At 34.2% G+C, this 25,145-nt stretch overlaps 1 protein-coding gene across 4 annotated transcripts in view; it reads right to left on the bottom strand.

Annotated features, from left to right (window-relative positions):
- The window catches only part of LOC128987441 (ATP-binding cassette subfamily G member 4-like), a 28,062-nt gene extending 11,072 nt beyond the window's left edge, over nt 1-16,990 (bottom strand). Inside the window, exons 1-3 of one of the 4 annotated variants that reach the window (XM_054408285.1) lie at nt 16,924-16,990; nt 6,026-6,096; nt 59-182 (exon numbers count right to left, since the gene is read on the bottom strand). In XM_054408285.1, coding sequence (XP_054264260.1) covers nt 59-182; nt 6,026-6,089 — 188 coding nt within the window. In that variant the 5' untranslated portion in view covers nt 6,090-6,096; nt 16,924-16,990. Of the gene's footprint in view, nt 1-58; nt 183-6,025; nt 6,097-10,795; nt 10,849-11,912; nt 11,923-16,058; nt 16,154-16,923 lie in introns of those variants that run through there. The other 3 variants (XM_054408287.1, XM_054408286.1, XM_054408284.1) reach the window with 3 other exon arrangements.
- Nucleotides 16,991-25,145: the final 8,155 nt, after the last annotated feature.

Genomic DNA, 25,145 nt, shown 5'->3' with positions numbered 1-25,145 from the left:
ACTTATAGTATCAAATAATATCATTGAATAATTACGTGATAACATCTTACTAATATACCTGTTTCCTGTGAGGATTTTCAAGAGTGTCGACTTCCCCGCTCCTGAGGGTCCAAGAATTGCTGTCACATGGTTAGGCCGGAATCTTCCACTTACGTTTTTTAGTATTTCTTTGCTATCTTGACCTGAAACACAAAGTGTCGTCCATGTTAATCAACGTGACAAAATTAAGAACGAGTTATAAAAAATCAACGAGGCATACCCAAAAAAGTGTTTGTAATATTCTACATGTATAGCTGCAAATTGTAAACTGATTGAAACATTTTATGTATCGAGTGAAAAGTAAATAACAATACTTTAGTTACTTTGGCAAAATCACAAACACTCCCTTATGGATTTATCATCACAATTAGTTGAAAAAAATTTTAAGACGAAATTTCTGTCTTACTTTTAATTAAAAGTAATTTTTTTTAATATTTCTTTTAAATTTTCCCATCTTCCAACCGATTACACTAGATATAGGCTAATCATTTGTTTGTACACATTTCATTGAAGTTATTATCAAATAACTAAGTAAACACTGTAACCCTACTCTATAAGGAAAATATTTAGTCTACATCAGCGCACTACATAGGATTTATAAACCAAACACAAAGGTGAAGACTTTAGAATAGTTTGAAGTTTGAGTATTCTTACATGTCAATAGATCTATAACTCAGTTCATTAGCTGATTCATATGAACTCTTATTCATATGTTGTGAGCAAAGTTTCTTTGTCAGCAGCTTCCTCTGTAACAATCTTTGTTTCGCCATCACTTCAAAGTCATTCACTACATTCTACTATGTGACTCTTTGTGACAGCGAGTTTGATAAGTTCTCTGTTGTCACAATAATAACACGTACAGCATCGTTCTTCGTGATGTTCCAATCCAGAGAGCTGAAACCCTACTGGACTGAGGCTGTTTTAGGACTTAGTCCTCTTCAGCCAGGGTACATACAGCACAAATTATCAATGTAAAGATGCGTTACTGCTGCTGAACATTGAAATAGTACAAAAGACAGGTTTAAGAAACGTTTCTCAAGAAGATGTAGTATTCGTAGAATATATTATACGGAAGATATACACTATAATTTTATAGATACATTCTTTAAGGTTATCTTACGTTATCTCTTGGTGTTATCAGTATTGTAGTTCAGTAGTTCAGTCAGAGGAATGAATAAACTAGAAAAAACTACACAACGACATTGAACGGACATCATTGATTGCCTTTGATGGTGTTACGAAATGTACATATTATGATTCTTTACGATAGTCATTTAGACTGATGCGACCAAATAAATAAGGTTTTTTTTAGTATTTTACGTTCTAAATTACAAGCAAATAAAAAGTGAGGGAAATATTTTATGTTACCACACTGTTTCATTTAATTGATTTGTATCGAGTTTGGCATACCGTAGTTTCTTTTATTTAGTTGTTGGTGCCACTGTTTATTTTGTATAAGCAACAGTACGGGACAAAATAAACACAGTACACAGTAGTTTTTACAGTATGGGAAAATTGATGTGGAGTGGATTATACACCAATAATGATTGGTCAAAATGTCATCCTTATCGTTATCGAAACCTGGTTTGATGGATATCCCTTAAAAATCTAGCACATTTCTTTGATTCGAAAAGGTAAATTAAATTTATAAGTATAATCACAAGTTTTATCTTCTTTTACAAAGCCAACCTTCTAACAAATCTTAAGTCAGCAGTCACAATCTTTTAAAACACGGTAATTAATATTTAGTGTTGTCCAAACTAGTATGTATACAGAATTGCATACTGATGGTATACGAAATTAAAATACCTCACACAATGAGAAATCAAATAACACCCATATAAAATGCTAGGTACGCCTTCAGGAAACCTACGTTACCTTTATGAGCTGTGAAATCTGGTGTACAAAATTACCGTTTTCAAATCAACTACTCGATGATAAAAAATGCATTTACGATGAAAGTAATACAACAAAGAAAGAAAACAAAACACGATGCATTATCACGTGACTAGGAAGCCATGTTAGATTGAATTAGGCCAATCAATGTCTTATCAAGGGCTTCAATTGAATTTGAATGTTACGTTAGATTTTTCTTTGTACTTTTATACTAACACACATCTTACAGCAGGGTGCTAAAACGTAAAGGTTTAACAAACTTTCGAATGCATTGATCATCGTTACTTCGATGCATCGTTATGGATCAGGAGTAGGAAATTTTAAAGCGTTTTTCCCAGGTGCAATATACTTGTATTGATGCAGCGTGTGTTTATAACTTTACGGTCAACTATCCATTTCTTGTTAAATCTTAAATGCTATCGCATATGAAACCTGACGTGCTATGAATAACCATTTATTAAAAAACCCAATATCTTTGACTGCCAAAAACTGATTTTCTTATACATCTTTTTTAAAAGTCCAATTGTTTTGTCAGGGGTGCCCACAAGGGGGGGCCGTGACGCAGACTGCGTCATTGAAATTCTTGGGGGGGGCTCAAAAAATTCAAATGGGGGGGGGGCTAAAGTTAATAGCAACAATGTTCAACGTGACGACAATCCAAAATACATTACGAAGTCGCCAGATAGAAAGTGGATTAATTAATGACAATAGTTATATTATTGAATTAAATTAGTTAAAATAGGATTTTAGGATAGTTTAGGATTCGTGTAGAAAGTTTTTATTTAAGATTAGCAAGACGTGAGATCTAAGAGGGAGCGCACGGGATGGCTCAACTGCTGTGATAGTTAAAAGATAACGCGTGGTACAGACACGTCCAGCTACACCGCGACTTAGCACAGCAGAACGCTTTGTTGACATAAAGCTCGTTAAAATACAATCAAGTAGCAAGTAGCATAGGCTACAATACTTTACACTATTGTGTAGATACTCGATTACCTGAGTTAATAGGGAGAGGGGGGGAATGAAAAATACGGTTAATCCAATATAGTATAAAAACAGATGACAAACTCATTAAAACGCTGTAAACAGCCATAAACGTCACGATTTACATTTTTATAAACGAAATTCAATATTGCACAATCATTATTATTGTAAATTTCAAATCATTTATCTTGGTTCAGTTGTACAAACGGAAACGTTTAAAATTGTAGCTAACTCAAACTCAACTAATCACTAGCCAAACATTGTATTGCTATAAATAACGTAAATTATTAAAGGAACCTTTAGAAAGTGTTATAAGGTACTGCTCATGATAGACGGATAGGCTACCGATAGGTGCTGTAACACAGCATAGGAATTGATAGATAAGTAATAAAAAATTGTAAAATTATATTGAGAGATAATTAAAACACTCTTAAAAAAGAATGTAACGAGAACAATCTTGTTATTCTCTTTCTTTGTTCTTCTGTTCTTTAATAGGTTTCTCTTCAATTCATACACGAATTCAACAAGTCGCCATATTTAGGTCTACTCATTGGCCAATCACAGCCTTACTAAAGTTACCATGGTTATCACTCAATCACAGTGTACTAAGCATTATATCGTCATCATTCCCTAGAGCTGTTGTATCTGAAATCTGTTGTAACATAGCGCACAGCAGACAGAAGTGTACGGAGCAGACGATTGTTGGCGCAAGCGTTGTTTCCATTTCATTTTCATCAAAGGAGCTGTGATGTTTCTAAAGGGAGGGAGAGGGGATCGTAATATCGAGAAAGACGCTGACAATTCGTTAAGCAGGTTACGAACGCTGTATGGATATTCTGGCAATAAAAAATTCCTTAAATTGAGGTGATTTATGAAACTCTAATTTTATTTATATAGAAAGATAAGTTTTCCAGTCCTGTACAACACTGATTCACGGTCTTTTCCCTGTAATCAAAATTCAAGTACAACTTGATACAAACAGAATCTCCGGTTCCCGACCTGGATGATGGCTAGTTATTTCATTTAATTTACAGTTACATATTAGTACTCGTGATAAATCAAACCCGTTATGTAAGCCAAAGCCACACGGTTATTAATCTCACTTGGTTTTGGATTTGCTTACAAACGTGATCGGAAATGGTTAGGGCCTACACAGTATTCTTAAAGAACATTTATGTAAACATATCAGTGACAGCTAGGAAAAGGAATCTTTATCAAAACAGCTGCTCATAATTTCATACATGACGTGTTCTCATAACAGATTATTAGTATTTCATAAATTAATGACGTATGTAGTAAACATGGAGAAAATAAACTTGAAAAATCACACAAAATTGTGTTTTTGATCGTCCGTTATTTTATTTCCAAAATAGTGAGGCCATATTTTAATGGCTATAAGGACTCTCTCGCCAATCTTGTGGATACAATTAAACCATTAGAATCATAATCGGTACTCTAGTTTTCTTTAGAGTAGGCCATGAGTAGGCTGCATAAAATGCATTCTGGGCCGTGACGACAGACGGACATAAATTGAGATAAGACATGTTTCAACTTCTTCAATGTATAAAACATAAATATCCCAAATTATGTACAATTCTGAGCAATTTTCAGACAAAACTATAACTTTATTGATATAGATTAACTGGGTTTGAATTTTAAATATCTAAAAAAATTATAAAACTTCTTTTATAGTTTTACAAATAGTGCTGGGCGGGGGAATAATGTTTCTAATTTGTTGTGTACATCATTTATGGGGGGGGGCTGTTGCTCAATTGCGGGGGGGGGGGTTGCGTCATGAGTCTAGGGGGGGATGGGCACCCCTGGTTTTGTTCAAAATAGTAACTTTGAGTCTTGTTGTTTTGTAAAAGGAATAAAGGTATGACGTATTGGTTGTTTGCATTAATTTTAGAGTTTTATAATTGAATGCACCAGACTGTACGTTAGGTCTATGTATAGCTGAAACGGACTGTACAGAACACGTGAGTAGCATTATCAAGCTGAGGGCTTCCTTTATATAAGTTGTTACGACTTGGGTATAAAATTAACAAGACCACCTACGCCCCAGTGTGTATGGTGTAACTATGGATTTTCTACATTAAAGAAACTTGATTATACTTGATCAATCTACACTGTAAAAATGCGTTAAGCTATCTGGTGTTGACAAATGTTTACAAAAATTTCTGCTTCAGTATTGGTCTACTCATGTCAATATCGAGTCTATATGGGGATTTCAGAATGAGGTGAGGCGGGTATAGATATTGGTGTCAATTCCTTTCCAGAGTTTAATATCAAATAAATCCTCGATACAGTAACTGTATTATGTGAAATGTTAGAAAAAATAGCTTTGTGATTTTATGGGAAAGTGCAAGCGGATGTCTCTTAAAAGCCTTCAACTCTTCCATTCTCACATTGAGAATTGTGGCCAGCTTTTTAGCGCAAAATAACTTTGTAATTTACCTTTGCCACCGACATAATGTTTAGCTGTAAAATACAATTTCCTGTCATAATAGAAATTTTAGACACTAAATGATCAGTTTATTGTAAACTATAGCAATGTCCTCAACTCTCATAGTATAAGAAACACAAATAAACAGGACTTATATAGTAACCCACTCTATGATTCAACTACACACTACCATTGCCTTTTGGATATTTAAAGCAGATATTCCACCTTTATGGACCAGCTGTTAAAAATAGTAGAATACACCTTTAAGTACACTAATGCCAACATTCTAATTTTCCCCGTAATTTTGATACTTTGATATGGCGCAAAAGATTATATTAGCTATAATACGTCATCTTTGGCATGTTGAAAAAATTGTAGTAGATGACAGAATACAGTAATTTAAATTGATGTAGTAGGTATATGAAGAGGTATTTAATGTATGTATTTCGTACTCTGTTTGCTGTCTCAATCAATTCCGTTAAATGTTATTCTGCAGCTTTTGCACGTGAAGGGAGGGAGGGCTACTTCTATCAATAATAAAAGGTTCTACGAAGTAATTGCAACATCCAGATAGAATGTCCAATTCAGAAACAAAAATAAAGTTAGTATCTACGTTAGAAACAGTTTTTGTTTGTAACATTATTAAAAATGGACACTCACCGACAGGAGTATAGCAGAGGTCCTGAAACTCCAGTAGAATCTTCGGGGGTGGCCCCGCCTCCATTCCCGACCTGTGACGAAAATAAACAGTCATCATCGGTAATCAAATAATTCAGTACTGAGCTTCAGAGATATTCTAGGTGTATCCTTTGACCAATCCAATGTATTGAAACAATAGATGCTTCAAGGTTATTAAAGACTGTAAAAAAAACTAAACAATACCCACTGTTTACAACATAAAACTACCAAGTGGTAACTAGTTTTTCGGACATTGGTAGTTAGTAAACCATTTTGAAAATCCACTAATTCAAACTTTTATGCAAATATTTTAAACACAGCATTAGTAATAATGAGCTTACTACTTTACTATGGATATTAATATTGTTTTAAAGCCTTTTCACGTTAAGTTCTGGACTAAACTTTACTTCTGAAAAGTATTATATATTTTTAACAACAGACATGTTTGACAAATAATCAAACCCATACTTCAATGTAACTCTAACAATTTGCTTCGTTTGTTCTTATAGACAAATGTGTTTGTACAGAATGTTGGTGTTTTTCGTACTGTTTAGTTATTGTAGATCGGTGTAGTTAGTTGTATATGTTAGTTTTAGTTTTCGATCGTGGCTGGCCCTACGATGGTAGTTATTATAAAATCACTTAGCAAAATAAAAACAAATCTGAAACTGTTAGGTCTACTGTGAAATACGTTTGCGATGTACGGTATCTTTGTTTTATTATAGAGTTTTACGAGCTTTGAGCTACAAGCTGTGTTGAAACGCGTGTTTTCAGCCAAGACGATACAATCTTGCGTGAGACTGAACATCGATCACGCATCTTGGCATGTTCAACTCCCTTAACTGAGACTTGGTAGTGGGTCTATAGGAAAAAGAATCCAATCGTAAAAAGTAGAACATAAATTACATAGCGAGAGGTTTTGGATTTTTAAAATTGTTTAAGAGTGAACCATAGAATATCTACTTTATTCTTGTGTAGTATCCAGTGGGCAAGTACCTATAAGTTTTCAACTAGACTGTTTGATTTAGATGACAAAAAGAAAAAATTAAAACCAATGCTCTCATACATGCTTAAAATTGTCTTCAAGCAGTTCCATATATGATAAATCGACTCGTAGGACGATTTATCTATCCATGATAGAACTTAGTCCTCCCATTTAAGTTAAATAAACTCACAATTATGTTAAACATATAACTTCATATTATAACACATCATTAATGCTACTTAAAATGTTATCGATGTAGGAAATTAAATAAAACGGGCTTACCAAAATAATGTATCAACGTAACAATACAAGTAAATTACAAGAGTGTAATTAATTTAAGGATTAATTTTTAATCCGTATTAAGTAATCTATGGGTTCCATAAAGGGCTATGACCGTGGTGAGTGTTGAAAGATCTCGTTTGGTCACGCCCAAGGCCAAGTACATTGGACGTAAGCCAAGAATGGAACCGGTTAGAACTCTTCTGTACACTGGACAGTGTCCTATAGGTCAAGAGAGGATTTTGTAATACTCTTTCTATCCATTTATAGTATCCTAGAACAGCTGGAAGGCAAGAGAGAATCTGTAAAACTTCCAGCAGTCACATCACCAGGGCACACAAAGGTCAATGGTTAGTCAAGCGGTCGGTCAGGTTAAAGCACAGTACATCTGTCCTTTAAGTCTCGCGTTCAAATCATGCCAATCACTAATCAAATAATCTGTGTGACAATTAATTATGAGGCCCAAAGTTTGAAGCCCACTTAAAGCTTTAGGTTTAAATATCTACATATCGGTCCTTGGATAGTTGGACATTTTAATAAATGGTCCTAGCTCAAAAACAGATGGTATTATTTCTTGGTTTTGTAACAAAGCCACAAAAGCTATCTCGATTCATTCTACTATGGTAATCCTTTACTTATATCCAGGTTAAAATACACAGCCATTTACTCCCTGGACCAAAACATACGAAATGTAAATACTCATCCCTTCTTGATCTATGAAATTACAGGACAATATGAAATGATTTCTTTTTTGTGAACTTTTACAGAACAAAAAATAAGTATTTTTAATATAAGAGAGATCTGCGATATAAAATGACTAAGAACTGCTATGTAAACATATTCTGGTTGTACAGTACAAAATCATAGTTAACACTCTAATACCAACAAAATTAGTTCAATTATTATTATTTTTACAAATAAATACAATTCGACTCACTTCTTGCGACGAAATAAAGATGGGCGTAATTTTTGCCTAGAATCTCCCATTTTTGAAAACAGTGATATACTTTCACACAAAGGTGGCAGAGATACAATTGAAGTTTCAGTAATAAACAAGCTAACTAGTTGCAAGGGACTAAAACGTGGAATGAGAGATGAAAGTTACCGGATTCATTGTCAAATAACGGTTGTCTATCATTGACAATATACAATGGAGAGGATGGAATATCATGTACTGGTACGGATGTGTACTGGTAGATTGTTAACAGATAAACAACGAGCAGCGCAGTACTGAGGATATGAAACTATAACAAGTAATGCTTAAACTAACCAATACTGTAACTGACAACAACTCACAAGTACAAAAATAAACCTGGTAAATGCGAGGACATTTTATAAATGTCCATCGTAAATTGAAGTTTTATAAGATATTGGAGTGTTATTTAAAATAAATTCTTCACTGCTCACATTCATTACTTAGAATTGGAACTATAAATATATTATATCGATAACAAAAATGAAGTGTATGCCAGTTTTATCACTCAAAATCCAACCGACCAAATTGACTGAAATAGTGCAAAAATATGGCCTCTAAAGGCAGAATTCATATGAGTCTGTTTCCGTTTGGATAATCAAACAAGGTCACCGTTATCAATTCTGCCCGAAAATAATAATTATACATTAAATTTCGAATCAGTTAGTAGAAATAAACAAAGTGGACAACCCCAGTAGGCTTATCCTTTTTTTTCTTGACAATAACTCTATTACTATTTGCTGTTTTATTTCAGAATGTTTTGTTCATTTTTCACTAAAATACAGTTACTTTGGTAAGTTTCCAGCTTTGGAAGAATTAAATTGTATAACTTATGAGGCACTTTTACGCCTTAGGAAAGCGCCTGATTGCAAAAATTGTTTTTACTAAACAATAAAAATTAAACATCACGATTACATTACCAGTTTTAAATGATCTTGGATTTGAGGTTTCCAGCTGTTCGTTATTTTGTTTACAATCACAGCTGTATACAGCACGTGCTGTTGGGACCATAACAATGTTGAAAGTAGGTCAGAGGTGATGCCTGGTGAAAGGGAATGTCCAACAGGCGTGGGCGGTTGTGGTCTTGTCTCCACACATTGATTTTAAAATCGATTAATTATTTGGAGCTTGAAAGAGATAAACATTTAATTTTGAAGGCCAAACAGATGTTTATATCATCAGTTCAATGCCTTCAATGATCAAATTATCAGCCAAAAGGGATAACCCCTTATCGTGGACCACCACGAGCAAATCTGACTATTGACGTATTTAATCTACGATATAGATCTATTCACCCTATTGTAATTATATGAATCGCTCTGCCCTTAATTCGCAACGGGAATATGTCTGCGTTTTTTAATCAGGACCCCTTAAATGCTGCTGCAAAACTGCTGACATCATCTATTACTAAACAATTTTAACTTTAAATAATCAATTTAAAGCTGTAACACAATTAAACAGAACATTTTATTTTTATGCTCTATATTTGCTTAAACCTCGTCAATTGATAAACTATTGAATCACTAAAAGATCATAATTCAATTTCGAATTTAAAATTCAAACAATACAATAAGTATTTGCATATTTATTATCATCACAATAGGAAGTGACCAATGTATTACCCGATGTTTTTAACAGTTTTAATTTCAAGCTAGAAATCTAATAATCATGAACACATTTTTTACCCTTGTAACTATTTCATTAGTTAGCATAGCCTATTCTAATGTACTATGATGTGGTATGGTGATGGTCTCCCCAAAGTTAAATCAGGAAATTTATAATCATATCTCTACGTCAACGGAAGATATTTTGGTACTCTCCACCTTCCAGACTCCGACAAATGTTGCTGGACGAAAATTTTCTCTAAAACAAATACTAGTGTCTTTAAATACTCACGTTAACCTCGCTTTTATCAAGATGTTTAGTTCAAGTAAATGTGTAAATTAATGATTCCAATTGAAATTACTCAAGTGTTATAATTTAACCAAATAGTTTTGGGGAATCTTTGTAGCTAAATAAACTAGAAACCCAAATCAACAATACAGTTAATTGTTGAGATATTTTGTGGTACTTTACAGGTTAAGGGTGTGATTTAAAACCTAAATAAATATTTATTGGGCTGTAACTAGTCTGAACTACAATATAAAACACTATGTAATATTTTGGCCACTAACCAAAAGTTATGTTTAACAATCCCTAACCGTCGCTCTAAGTCTACTAATAACTCATTATAGTTTTAAAAATACCTAGGCCTATACAAGTTCAATGCAGTATAAGAAACAGTTACTTTATCAACTTGCACAAACAGCTGATTACATTCAATATGATACATAACATTATATAACCAATCAATATTGCATCTCTTCTTGCAGTCTAACTTAAAATAGTTCATTACAATTTTACGATATTTATTGCTCAACTTTGACATTGAAACCTTAATTAACCTATATTGCGTGCACATGAACTCGTTTATACTTCATTTAAACAATAAATTGAGAAAATCCACTATAATTACCTGGTTATTTCAGCAAAGTGCTTAAATAAGTTTAACATTCTGATCCAAACTTCTTGAACGCCCAACAAAACAATAACTATATGAGATATTGAGACCCGGACTTTGAGTATTACGTAGTGATTATCACAAACGACCGGCAGCCTTGTTTTTACTTATCTAAAAATTCCATTCTTACTAACAGTATCTAATACAAGTAAACTAATACAGTAAAAACTAATACAAGATGTTGTGCGCTGGTCTCTTAATTACTACAAATGGTTACAAATTAATTGTTGTTGTTACAAATCTTACACAAACTTTTTATAGACTCACCCAATAATTAGCATTAAATGAATTTAATCTGCACATAGCTTATTGTAACTGGAAGCGCATACACTCACTCATAAGTAATTGAAAATCGCTAAACAAATTATTTCATTCCCGGTCACGTTTGAGTTTCTTGATGTCGACTAAATGGTTATCTTTTACTTCAAGGGCCATTACAGAGTTCGCTTCACTCTTTAGATACAGTTCCAAAGGACCAATTTTAAAATATATTGTTTTAGTGAAAATAGACTTTAAGTTGGTGAAATAACACTAAATAAATAGGGTAGTAACCGTTGAAAAACACTCGAAATACAAGATTTTACTAAGATCAGAAACATTCCTTAGTTTCAGCTGATTCTCATGGATGACAAATTCATTAGGGAGTAATACAACATGATTAATATTTGGAAATATAAACATGTATGATAAACAAGCAAATGTATTTTATTTGACCTACCTACCTAAGGTGACAAATTCCCTCAAGTCCTGAATCATATTAAAGCTATTTATATGTTTAATCCCGTTTGTACCGAGTAAAATTATATTAGAAAGTAACAAAATGTTTCCTCGCGAAATACATGCTTGGATATGTACATGAAGTGGCTCAGTTAGAAAATATTCCTAAATTATGAAAAACTAATTTTGCTACACTACTGTGAAATTACTCTCTGCTCGATAAATCTCGCACTTTAAACATAGTCTCAAATATGTAATGACTCACTTTCTACTCTTGTTATGAAGTATACTATTCCTGTAATATTCAGTAAAATTCCTGTATATCAGGAATAACAAGTGCAACACTTCTACTAACCTTTCATCCATTGAAATGTTTTAGACGCTTTAGTCAGTTCAGTATACACAATAAGAAACTTAAACTTAAACGTCACTCCCAGAAACACAAACACAAACAACACCGAAAACAGCTACTGACTCCCAGGTATTTTAAACAAATTAATTGTCAAGAGGTGTAAATTTAGGTTGAAATCAAGACAAAGAGTACTCCAACATCTGACCTAGAGCATTGATTGACAGAAGTAGTATAAGTTGATGCCACTCGTCTTATTAGACTACCGATATCTTAAACTCTTGTCAATATGTTCGATATCCACTTCTATTACTACTGGATGACATATCATATTTACTTGTTCTTATAAATAACGTCAAACATGGGAAATACCTTGTTAAATTAGTTGAGTAGTAACGTGATGTTTTGACAATTTATTACTCCGGTTTTGACAATAACGAACGAATGAGGATAAACTGGGCGCAAATTGTAAATTTTAATAGGGTTCAAAACATAATTCATATTTAAACCTTTATAAAAAATGTTGGTCAGCAGCACTGGATCTTTGAAAGTGAACTCTAAATAATTTAAACGCAATGGGGTGAAGCATAAAGGAAATTACCTTTCCCGTTAACATTCGCAGGTGTGCTGGATCATAAGCTTTAAAATGACACCTCAATCACGAAAATCGGTTAAGTAGGACGGCTGGAAAATATATGTTACAGGGAATATTTCTTATCGTATTTAAGTATATAGATACTTAGATAGATTTAGAATTTGTGAGCCTGTTACCCTTAAGGATCAGCTGAAAAAGTATTATATTATGTTACTGTATGGTGAACGAAAAGAGATTTTATTGTTTACTATTTATTATTATTGGTATATCACTTACTCTAAAATTATATAACTAAAAATTAAAAAATCGATTTGTAATATTGCTTGTCTTTTGGTATAGTTGCCAAAGAATCACTAATACACTGCAAACACATTTCCTACGATCCGTCGATCTCTAAAACAACGACCAGGGAAAATATTTTAGTCTACATCAGCAAACTCACATCAACCAACCGGGCATTAAATACTAGTACAGGCTTTAGAGTATAATAATAACTGGAGATAATACTTGAAGTATCCTAAGTAAATTATATTCAATTGTTTTTGTGTATATTCTTTTTATTCAAACTTTAAAATATATTTTACAAAATTTAATAAATTCGAACGACCTATTTTGGCGTTTTGAAGTATCTCCTCTATTTTGAACTTTCTTGGAATGAACAAGTTTTTCCCCCAAAAATGAGATAAATTTACAATTAGAGGTTTGTTTGATAAGTTTGCTAAGAGTTGAGTATTGTTGGTAAACTGGTTAACAATGACACAGCAAAACCTCACCAGGATGAGTTGATCCTTACCTCGTCATTATACCGAAGGCTTCAAAAATTTGATTGCTCGTTACAAACATTGTTTGTATGGTTGATGATTATACCACAGACTTTAGGATCACAAAGTGTAATGGGCGATAGTGTCATCAACAAGTTATAAATTATTTTATGGTATTGCCTAATATGGTGATACGTAAACTTCTGGGTATTGTGTTGTTCACCTTACCAATTACCAGCAAAAGATCAGGAAAGCACATAAACATTAAATTGTTGGTAGTCCATGGAATCGCAATGATGAACAAATTACTTTTCTCACGGATCATTTACTAAAATTGGTACCTACCCATTGCTATATAGCTGAGTGTTACCTAAAAAATAACAAGGTCACCGGTTCGATCCAGGAAAACGTATCAAAACTAGACCCATCTGTTAAGCTAATCTTAGCTAAGAAAACAGCTGATCTAAGTCAGCAGAAAACATGCAAATGGTATTTAGGGCTTCTATCACACCCATCGCATATCGATCATCAATTCATATTTGGATTAAAATACGTCCAGCTACGTGGCCTTTAAGTGTTGATAAAATGATACTACTAAATATTTTTCGCAATTCTGTTTTCTACTGAGGTAAACAGAATTGCGAAAAATATTGTTGTTATTTAAACAGAAACTGACTTGTTATAAATATTGTCGAGCTGTTCCCATAAGTAAATATTGACCAAAACAAATCTAAGGGATTTTAAGTTATAATACTAAATCACTTCGATTCCGATGTTATTCATCGTATGTAAGAATTACGATCCTTTTCTTTCACAACACATTAAGCTCTAGCAGTCGTCAGATGTGAAGAGGGACTTCGCTGGCCAAGTTAGCAGCGGTACTTTGACGTGTAATGCTTGATTGGCCACAATTGCCTCAAGTGGGATTTTAACCTATGTACGTTGGCAACACTGGCTTTGTCAACAGCTGGGCGTGAATAATCACAGCTGATTGCCACTGTCCCTCGAGGCTGCGTGGACTATCATCCATATGACCATGTGTGATATGTCATTGACTTTCGATACTGAAAGTATAATTCTCTATGTACTGTAAATCTGAAGCATGATTTGGCATGTTGCAAATTATATTCCAAACATGATTTGGAAGCAGTTGGGGCATGTGTTGAACGCCTGGCAACGCATTTTTGTCGATCAAAATGTACGCATGGAGAAAAACATAGTTTAGGGTGAATTTGACGGCACATGTGTTTTACATATAGATTTTCGTACCAGATAAAAATCAAAACTTTAACCACATATTACGAAACATGTTAACATATGCCAGACCCGGAGAACAAAAAAACTTGAAGAAACTTTCTAAATAAATCCACTTAAACACTGACTCTTTATGGGACTGGATAAAGTGAAATTGTCTACAATTTTTTAGGTCATGGTTTTAGGTTCATCAATAGATTTGATTAAACACGGAAGAAATATACAATAGAAATTGTAGACCTACTGATAACTGAATGAACGAGCAATATGAGCGATGGCTGCTGTTGATTAAAAGACAGACTACACATTCATTGAAATTTATTATCACTCATATGAAATTGCCATGCAAAGACTAACACAATTGCAAAATCTGTTTCTCGTGCCTGAGACCAGCAACTGAGCTTTATACAACGAACCACTCTTTATCACACGATCTAATATTTCTCTAAGATGGAACAAAATATACTTCATAATTTTAAAGCTAGGGGATTCAAAAAAGTTTTCATTTTTATTGCACTATGATAGTTCGTAACCCTTTACCAAATTAATCACTAGTACAGCTTTTTAGCGAAGGAGGTTCTCTAATTCAGAGAAACCTCTCCTAACTGAGATACATGTCATTTTCATTTGATACAGTAGTTAAACCTACGGCATGATGCCTACGAACCACAAGGTAAGAATAATTAATTAATCACATAGCTAAAACGATTTGGTAACTACAGGAATATAAACTGACACCTTAAAAACAAAATTCCCGTGTTCTAATCACTACAATAGCTGATTATACCTAGCTCATAAATACTTTTAAAATACGGGAAAATACCAAACTTTATTATGATGCCAAGTGACAAAAATTAAAAAAATGTCCACATGACAATGACTTCCATTTAAGGACGTTCAAGGTGGAGTTACTACAATCAGCTGGGTTGCATACAGAGCACGACACAAGACCGGTTCGTAGGATTCTGTTCCGGTAAGGATCTAGCAGACTTTCAAAGACCAAGTGATTTGCTCAGGATATATTATGAAGTTTAGTAGAATTAATTATTTAAAGCCTATCTAACATTATTTTATTCTTGATTGATTTAAAATCAAATAATCTACATTTGATAACACTTTTGCATAAAGAATTCTCCTCACAATTTTCATCACGAATTACCGAGTTTCTCTGTATTTGCTGATTACTGTGGTGTATAAAGCAAGTAGTATTTTTTCAATAACCACTGACATAAACTACTATATAATAATATAGCTTTTACACATAAATTTAGAATTATACACAAAAACGACTCGTAGTCTATTGAAAATATATAGTTATACAGTACTGCAGTTACTGTAGCCTACAATGGTTTCCACCCCTTTATCCGTGTTATGTTATTACAAAAAGTTTTGGAAACATACAATTTGACAATAACCATTTCTATCGCATAGCTGGAATTTGGGAAAATACAATTAAATGATAACGAACACATTTAACACTTCATGTTGTATGTTGTTTTTCTGAATCACTGATGATAATGTATATATACAAGGTCACATTACCTTGATCGCCAAGTGATCCATGAAAGTCCAAAATAGGATTACGCGCGTTTCGACGTCAAAGCGTCATTGTCAAATCACACAAAAACTTTCTAAACCATATGGTCACGTGCACGTCATAGTCTACATTTAACAGATTGTTAGCAACAAAAGGGTTTTGTAATAAAAAATTCAGGGTCTTAAGTGCTCAAAGCACAAAACCATGTTCAATTATTTCACTCAAAGGAAGCGTCAAGGAAACCATCGGACTAGAGGGGGAAAAAGAAGTCAGCCTTCCACTTTAGCTGTAAAAAGATCCGAATCAGAATCAGGTCGACAGTTGATACACCAAACCGCAAGTTGCCGCAAATATTTCTATTGAAATATTTCCAAGGAGATGCTATAACGTCTAGTTAAAAATTTAACAAAAATCAAAAATGAAACTTAATTAGACGTGGTCTATGGTCAAAGTACTACTTTTTGAATGGATGCTCTCATCCAATTGGCTAATTTATAATGTATTTTTTTTCTAATTATGAGTTGTTGACATAATGTAATTAGCAAAATTATTCCAAACACGATCTTCTTTCCGTCGTGTTGTACTATACAAAAACAATATTCCATTATAAAAAATTGTATTGAACCTAGTGCGATAGGGGTTGCACCTGTAGCAAGTAGCTATCAACAATACTGTGTATTTTATCAACAAAAGAGTGTGTTTAAATAGTTATTGGACAATTAAAAGGGTTCTTCTACGAAAAATATTGTTCTAAATAATTAACACACGAGTTTAATAATTAGGCCTACTACCCAAATTAACAATTAACTATAACCAAGCATCATTACTATTTAACAACGATGTGACAACAATACAACAGCTGTTACGTACCAGTACTATAACATAACCTCACAAGACGTAAGACGCAGTATTGCCACTCTCACAGCACAACAAGGACTGTCGGTTCGGTAGTCGAAGTCGGTCGAAGTACCGTCATCCGCCCGATAGAGGGAGAAGGCGAGAGCTTTTGAATGGCCTCCCCCGCTACTTCAAGTTTATGGGGGAGGGGGCCTTTTAAGCAACTTTGAAGTCACGCACAAACTTCACGTTATAAATGTATTTTTGTTCACAAACCACGCCTGGGTAACTGAGTCATTACAGTTCTCGTCTGATGATAAAAATGTTGCTGTTTCGATCGTGAGAAAATTCAATAGCTCACATAGCTTCATGGTTAGAAACTGGGCCCAGCTGCCCCTAATTATTGGGCCTTTAATCCTGATGTGTATAGAAATGGCTAGTGCATAATATGAAGGTTAACTTTTGGAGACCCGGGCACACAGTATAAGAGTCCTTGTAGCCTAGACGTTTTAGTCCGTAAAACAATTAAAGAACCACAAAGAAAATTTCAAATTTCACAGTATACTAGATATTTAAATTAATATCACTCTGGTGTTTGAACAAATGTTTTGAGATGGTCAAATAACTCTTCAGAGAACAATTTAAAACTACAAAGAACATTTCTAATACCACAGTATACTAAATATTTAAATTATAATCACTTTGGTGTTTAAAAAAATATTTTTGAACGATACGAGTAAATAGCTCTTCAGCAGCTGTTTGAAATTTTCCAAGATGGCCGCTAGCCTCCATTAAGGACTCTTAAGTTCTTTATGTCTCCTCGTACTCAAACCACACTGCTGGAAAGCGCAGTGGTTAAGTTCTTGTCTAAATAAAAAGGTTGACGGTTTTGTTAGATCATGAGCAAATGCAATAGCTTATGCAAAATGTCATTTCAAAATAGTTAAAAATTACAGCACATACGGCATAACTCTATAGTCTGCACCACGGATACTATAATAGAAAATACCCGGTATGGATGCTTATTCCTTAACATAAACAAATGACGTTCTGTGCTTATAGCGGTTCGAAACTGGGCCCAGCTGGCCTTCAAAAGTGGGCTTTTAGTAAATGACCTTAGCTTAAAATAGCTTATCACTATCGCAGTCGGAAACAAAACTACGCATATCTTCTCATTCTATTCCACCCTAATCTTAATCTTGCATTGGCATTCACATTCAGCTTATAATACAAGCTTCTATGTGGTGTTGTTGGCTCAAAGTGTAATACATACGAATTTCTAGGTTCTCTGTTTGTCAAATAAGGTAAAAAGTATATAGCTTCTGATATGTAACTATATTTGATATGGACAAATTATTAAGTACTAGCTGCTGTACCCGTGCTTTCCAACGGAGATGACACTGGAGCGAAAACTGTGATCTTTAAACCTGTTGTTTATAATAGTTACACATTCACCCTTTGGTCTCAGGAACATAGAAACTCTTAGTTTGAAAAAATATCTGTCTTTAAGGCTAAGCTAACTTATAAGGCTATCTACAAATGATGCGCTGATGCATATGGAAATAATGTCCCCTTACGATTAAATTTTCAAATGATAAGCTTACTTAAACATTTATTTCGTTGAAACACGTACATATAAAGTAAAGAAGGGAAAATAATCACATCAAGCACAACAAATCATACATTCACCCACACTACAACACTAAGAAGCAAGCAAGAAGAAAGATGAAAAGATTTGACAATTCCCCGGTCTCCAAGGACTGCGGCGAAGACTTCGATGGTAAATGGTAAATGGTCAACATAGGCACTGTAGTAAAGCAAAACACCGTTTATATTGATTTCACATATAATTTATATGTTTTACCCTATACTACTGAGTTTTTTTTTAAAGTTCAATCTTTACATGCAGATCAGTGTGTAGGTATATATCAAATTAATAAGCAAAAATAAACTAATGGAAAACTTGTATTACCTTTTGTTACAAAGCCAACCACTATTATTGTTAATCAGGGAACAAATTTCATCAATTTAAATATAGTTTAACAACATAATACATAACAGTTATTATTTTAACTCGTTCCATAGTTCAAAACGTGCACGTATTTGTATTAATTTACAACATCATTAAAATATTGAGTAAAGAAACATTACAGAAACGTTACAGATATTTAATTGATTTAAAACAAAAGTGAATTTTGTGCAGCTTAGTTTTGTGATACTCTCCATAGTGAAATTAAAGCAGTGTTTAAAAAACACAACTTCTAAGGAGGTTTCTGTAAATAAATGTAAAAAAGCGAATGTGAAGTAGATTATAGAGAAAATATAAGAATTAGGTATTAGTTACCTCTGGACAGAATAAAATTAGGTATAATTGAAATTTAGTTTGCAAATTAAATTAAAACTCAAATAAAAGTGTAAACATTGAGTCAGAAAATTTTTTAAAACTCCCTACATAGTACATATTTCTCTTAGTTTTTAAAACCTATTAAAATCCTAATCCAAATGTTTGTTGATCAGTTCAAATTTGTAAACAAAAAGCTAACATATCAAAACTATTCAATACCCCCAAAATTAATAATGCATTTCCCAAATTTGATCAAAATATTATCATAAACAAGCAAACTACTGTACAACAGTTTACTTATTCTCTATAAGAATAACATGGGAATTTTAAATTTACAGTTTTTTGGAATTTTCTCCGTAACCATTAGGCGCATAATAACGCTTCAAATAATTTTTTTTAAGCTCTACAAAATGGTTGGGAAAGAAAATGCTAAATTTTATATTTTTAGGGGAAAAATGGGAAAAACCTATTTTTTTCCCCATAAAACCCCACATAAACCGATAAAACCGTTCCCATAATCCGATCATGCTGGTTCGCGAACTCGTTCGAATAAACGTAGGTTTACACGTTTGTACCAAATTTCATCAAAATATGATGATTTTTGCTCGAGTTATTGCGCTAACGGACACCTATAAATATATATATGAATTTGAACGGATATGGTGTTTTTGGTATCTAGGGACATCAAAACGAAAAAGAAAATTGGTCCCGGGTCCAGGTCTTACCATGAGTACTACGGTAATAGCTTATTCCCTATAGGGGAAATTTGCTATAAACTGTTCTAGACTAACAAAACCTAACTAAACATGCTGTATGATTTCATGAATCGTTTTCATAAGAGAAAATGCATTATGGGCAAGCCAGGCCGGGCTTTATGAGGATTCATGACTGTCCTTTGAAGGTAGGTTAGCTTAAGTAGGGTAAGTTAAAGTGTAGGTTATAGGTGACTGGGTTGTTTATTTGTTACCATTGACGATGTTACACCCATATATTTTTTATTTTTTTTATAATTGATTAAATGACGAGACAATTTCAAAAATGCTTGTGTAACATAGTGATTTTGGATACAATATCCGAGCCTATTGAAAACCATCAACTCGTAGATAGATTTCCCAAAATTATTTGATTAATATCATATATAAAACAAATGCCCTATAGCCTCTATGATTAATATGATTGAACCGCTCAATATTGCAAGCAGAAAACTGCATTGGACATCTACAGGATAATCTTTGAATCTCACCGCTGGCTGGCGCCTAGTGCCTGCTATTGTATGTATAATAATTTTGCCATACACTTCCTCCATGTTGTCATGTCAATTTTTTTTAGTGTAACGGTAACGTGAACGTGAACCGTGAGGCGTGAACTGTGAACATTGAACATTTTGTGTGGCTCTATGGTTGAGGAAAGGAAACTATTTGAATTGAATAGATAATTTGATATTAATCAAGTCTACAATCCTACAAACGTACTAACTTAACTAAGAAGGTAAGGAAAGGACTAATAATAATAGGCTTAGGCTAGGCCTGGCCTATTACTTAGAACTAACTTAGTCTAGTGACTAGTGGACTAGGCTAGTGAGAGGCAAAATTTTTTTGGGTGGACTCACTGACTCACTAACTTACACCTACACCACTTGTGAAACATTTTTAACTTATTATATTGCACTTGGTTTGTTTACAACCTTAAAGTTGTTATTGGGTTATTTTTTCACCTTGTCTTCTTGTGTTGTAGGCCTACTTCACCTTGACGTATCGGTACATGTGTGTGTACGTACAACGTTTGTGGATTGTGGAAGTGGAATGTCCGTCTAGGCTAGTCTAAGTGAAGTAAGTCTCATTTCTCTACTTAACCCAGAACTTTCTTCAATCATGATAAGTAGATCTAACTTAGCAGGATAATCATACTTAAGTTATACAAGCTACAAATTCCCATTTTTCTTGTACGCCACTTAGCCTACTAGGCCTGAGATAGGGCCTAAATTAAGCATTCGCCTAGTTTTACCTAACCGTGAATTAGGCCTAGTTGGTTTTGATAGGTACAATACTTTATTAGGCCTTGTGGTAATTTAACCCTCCGAGTGTTATTTGTCGATGCTTCGACACATAACACACTTTGTGTAGTGTTTTGTGTCGATGCATCGGCTCACAAACACTGTTTACGGCGAAGGCTCTATGACTGACAAAATCGGATTGAACTGGATCGAGATAGGTAGGCCTATCGTTTTATTTGACAGATTCCAAGAGCTTTCTCTGGAGGTCTGTCTCTAAGCGCTTTTCATTTTAGTTCCGAAAATATTGTTGTAGCAGACAGCTGACGTGCGTATTTGTAAACAGCTTGGTTAACCTCGCACCGATGACTGATGTGTTTTATTACGTTTATCATTGTTTTAGTGTTAAAAATCAAAAGTTTAGTGATATACGTGGTGCACCAATAAGAAGATTTTAAGTGATTTTGAAGGGCTGGTTGATGATCCTGAAGAAGTAGGTAGTAATATTGATGTAAATTATCAGCCAGATTCCTAGCTATGGTTAGGCTATGCATTCTTAGCCTAACGCTATGTACTGAAATCTGTTTTTTGCCCATAACTTATTTATTTGCCAATCTACTTCCTTAACTTAGGCTATTTTAATAAAACCCTGTGATTGCGCATTAAATGGGCGAACATTAAGACCAAAACTAGAGGCACTTGGAGGGTTAAGTATTCTGTCATGCCAGGCTGCCCCGAGGGCTCGCAGTTGAGGGGTAGAAAACATAGAACTACTCCAACATAGACTCATTAAATTTAGCAATACACCACAATATAAGTTAGGCCTACTGCCTCAAAATTCTACAACTTGCTACCTACCACAACAATTTAAACGTTTACACAACACAACATTTGTCCAACACCCAAAATACCTACCTCACCAATAGACCATATTACAACATCCAAGTAACATTCTAAGTAGGCCTACGTAGAAGAACATTCATACACACATACGCCAGCTCACTTCGTGAAAATATAGCGAAAACCCGTTCAGACGGAAAAACCATGATGATTCCCTGATCTACGGAGTGTGGTGAAGACATCAAAGGTAAAAGGTAAACGGGGAAATAGACACTTGGGGCGAGATTTAAATTTTCGCCCCCCATTACCAAAAAAGCCAGTAGGTTAAGATAGCCTACTTGAAGCCGCGTTTACACTGGAGTTTGAAACAAAATGTTTGGAACTTTTTGTTAGTACCTTAACACTTGTTTCCAAAACAAAAGCTTATTTCAGTTTTCAGATACTGTACCTAACACTTTCCTTCGGTTTTGTTGGAAACAATTTAATCAACGTTCCCGAAAACACGTGGTCAGTCCTTTTTGAGATAGTCACGTGGTGGTGGATAGGCGCGGAGGGTAGCGGGGAAGTGTTGTAAACAATGTAGAAGTACAGAACCATTTTTCCATAACAAATGTTTTTCTTATGATTGGAACACCCTCAGATATTTAAGTTACCGACTTCTAATAAACAAAATGTCTGTTGTAGGTAAATATCAAAAAACTGTTTCCAACACAAATTGTTTCTGTTTAAAAAGTAAGTTATTTTTTCTTGGTTTTTTAGGACATCATTGTAAAAATGTGTTCCTGACTCCGGTGTAAACGCGGCTTTACTCAACACAAACCAACTCATGTGGGAGTAGGAGTTTTCCGTCTGAATTGTATGACTACCATTTACATTGACTCTAAACAATTACTTACTAGGGTTGCTTTCATAGCAGTGAAAGCCATAAACGTTCCCACACTGAACACTGCGCTCGCATTTACTGCTTCATTCGCCACTTCCTATGCCGTGGACTTGTTTCCCTCCCTTCCCATAGCATTTTAGGATCGCAGATAGGGCCTACATTAATCTAACTGCCGCAGACAGTTCCCACACTCAGTACTGCCAACTATTTCCTTCACCACTTCCTACGTCATAAATCTGTTTCCCTCCCTTCCCATAGTATTTTAGGTTGCAGTTATAGGACAATTAATCTAACGGCCACAAACGGTTCCCAAACTCCGCAATGCTAGCCTTTTACTACTTCCATCAACACTTATGTCTTGGGCTTGTTTGACCCTCCCTTCACATAGACATTTTAGTATTTTAGATACCGTACATTAAACATTAACCATTAATCTAACTGCCACACTCTGTAGGTTAGGTGGATAAATAATAATAAAAAAATGCTTGCTTTTTTAAATGATTATTTGTTGTGTTTAGCACTTATTTACAAAGTGCCAAAACAGTCATAAATCAACAACTCGATTCATTATAACCTAAACTTTATCTTCCTAATCTAACCTAGGCCTAACTTCAAAACACTTAACAGTCACGAATCCACATAACACCCAACCTACGTACCTCACATGTCTAAATAAGAACCGATTAAATAGTTCATAATCAACATTCAGTTGTATTTATTTAAATGCCTCTACCTCTTTGTTCAAACTTAATGTTTGTCATCTTAGGTTTCTTCTTCTTCCCATCCCAAGATGATCCTTTCAATCGTTTTTGTTCACGATTGTCAATTCACTTAACACAGTAATGGCGACTGAGATAAGCCACAAGAGGCAGTGTACAGTAAAATACAATTCAAATGATCCTAGTTTATTAGTTATGTGAAAGCAGAAATATTTTGTACCAAATTTGTTTTCAGGTAAAAATCTAGTTTCTAGTGATATATTTATAGCCTATTAGATATATAAATTACTATTGTTCTCTTGGTCACCTTCTCCGACATAATTTCCCATAGGCCTAATACACATTTTTTGAGATGTTTTGTAATTTTTTAGTTGGTGTGATGCAGATGGATTTCAAACTGGTGCAATCATGAAGAAGTCCTGAAATCCCTGACTTATATTGTGATTAAACAGCAGGTACCTATGTGTTTTTTGCTTATTCAGTGTTTCATTCGCTAAAACTAGCATGGATTTTGCATCTGTTTGTTTGTTTGTTTTATTGTGGCATTTTTCAAAGGGAGACAGGGAGTGTTATTCAAACGCTGGCAGCCGGGGGGTCTGGGGGTCCCCCCTGAAAAAAATTGGAATTTTAAGCCTAAAAACATATTTTTATATGTATTTGAGCTCTAAAATATGCTCAAGCTATTAGTAGGCCTACCCATTTATGTTAGCTAATAAAATATAAAATATATTGGGGGGGGGGGGATATATCCCTCCCACCCCCCCCTGGGACTGCCACTTTATATATACCGGTATGGAAGTATTCTTTTTTATCTCAGTTCAATAAATCTTAGCTAGACCCTTTGGTTTTAGCAGAAAATTTTCATGTGCTTTTGTAGTAAGGCCTACTGTAACTTAGGCCTACTTGTGTTTAAACTGAAGATGAAACTTACAGCACTGATTTTCTGTAAAACACGTCAAACGTTGCAAGTATTTTTTGATACAATTTCAGGACTGTTTCACATACCATTTTGCCATATTATCTCAACTGGATCCAGTTCTAATCAAAAGTTTCCAACAGCTTATGGATCAGAAATCATGATTAGGCCTACATGATTAACCGTACATTACTGCCACACCAATGTGATAAGAATGTGAAACACATCACACCATTAAATCCCTGCTGTGGTTACTGAATACGGACTTAAAAGTATAAAAAGTGAAAGTGGAAGTAAAAAAATGTCAATTTTGCTACATTGTAGGCTATATTTAATCAGGATGATGGGCAGCAGCTTCTACAAAAAAAAAAAAAAAATATTAGTCTTTTAGCAAAAACCTGACGGGTTAAGGTGATAACATTTTGCTGTTCGCCGGCAAATTTTTGATTGGTGTGGATGCCTTGACAACTAGTTCTTAAAGCGAGGGTAGGGGTAGCATTTCGTAATTTTAGTTCGGCCTAAATGTTCGTTCTCTCTAAGCTAACATTTGTCCAGTTTACAGA

Source organism: Macrosteles quadrilineatus, unplaced genomic scaffold (assembly GCF_028750875.1).
Source record: "Macrosteles quadrilineatus isolate MER2022 unplaced genomic scaffold, UCM_ALF_1.0 Scaffold_2__2_contigs__length_208266976, whole genome shotgun sequence".
In the NCBI taxonomy this organism is placed as follows: Eukaryota; Metazoa; Arthropoda; class Insecta; order Hemiptera; family Cicadellidae; genus Macrosteles; species Macrosteles quadrilineatus.
Note: the sequence above shows the minus strand (reverse complement) of the source record. Positions and strands in the feature narration are given on the sequence as shown.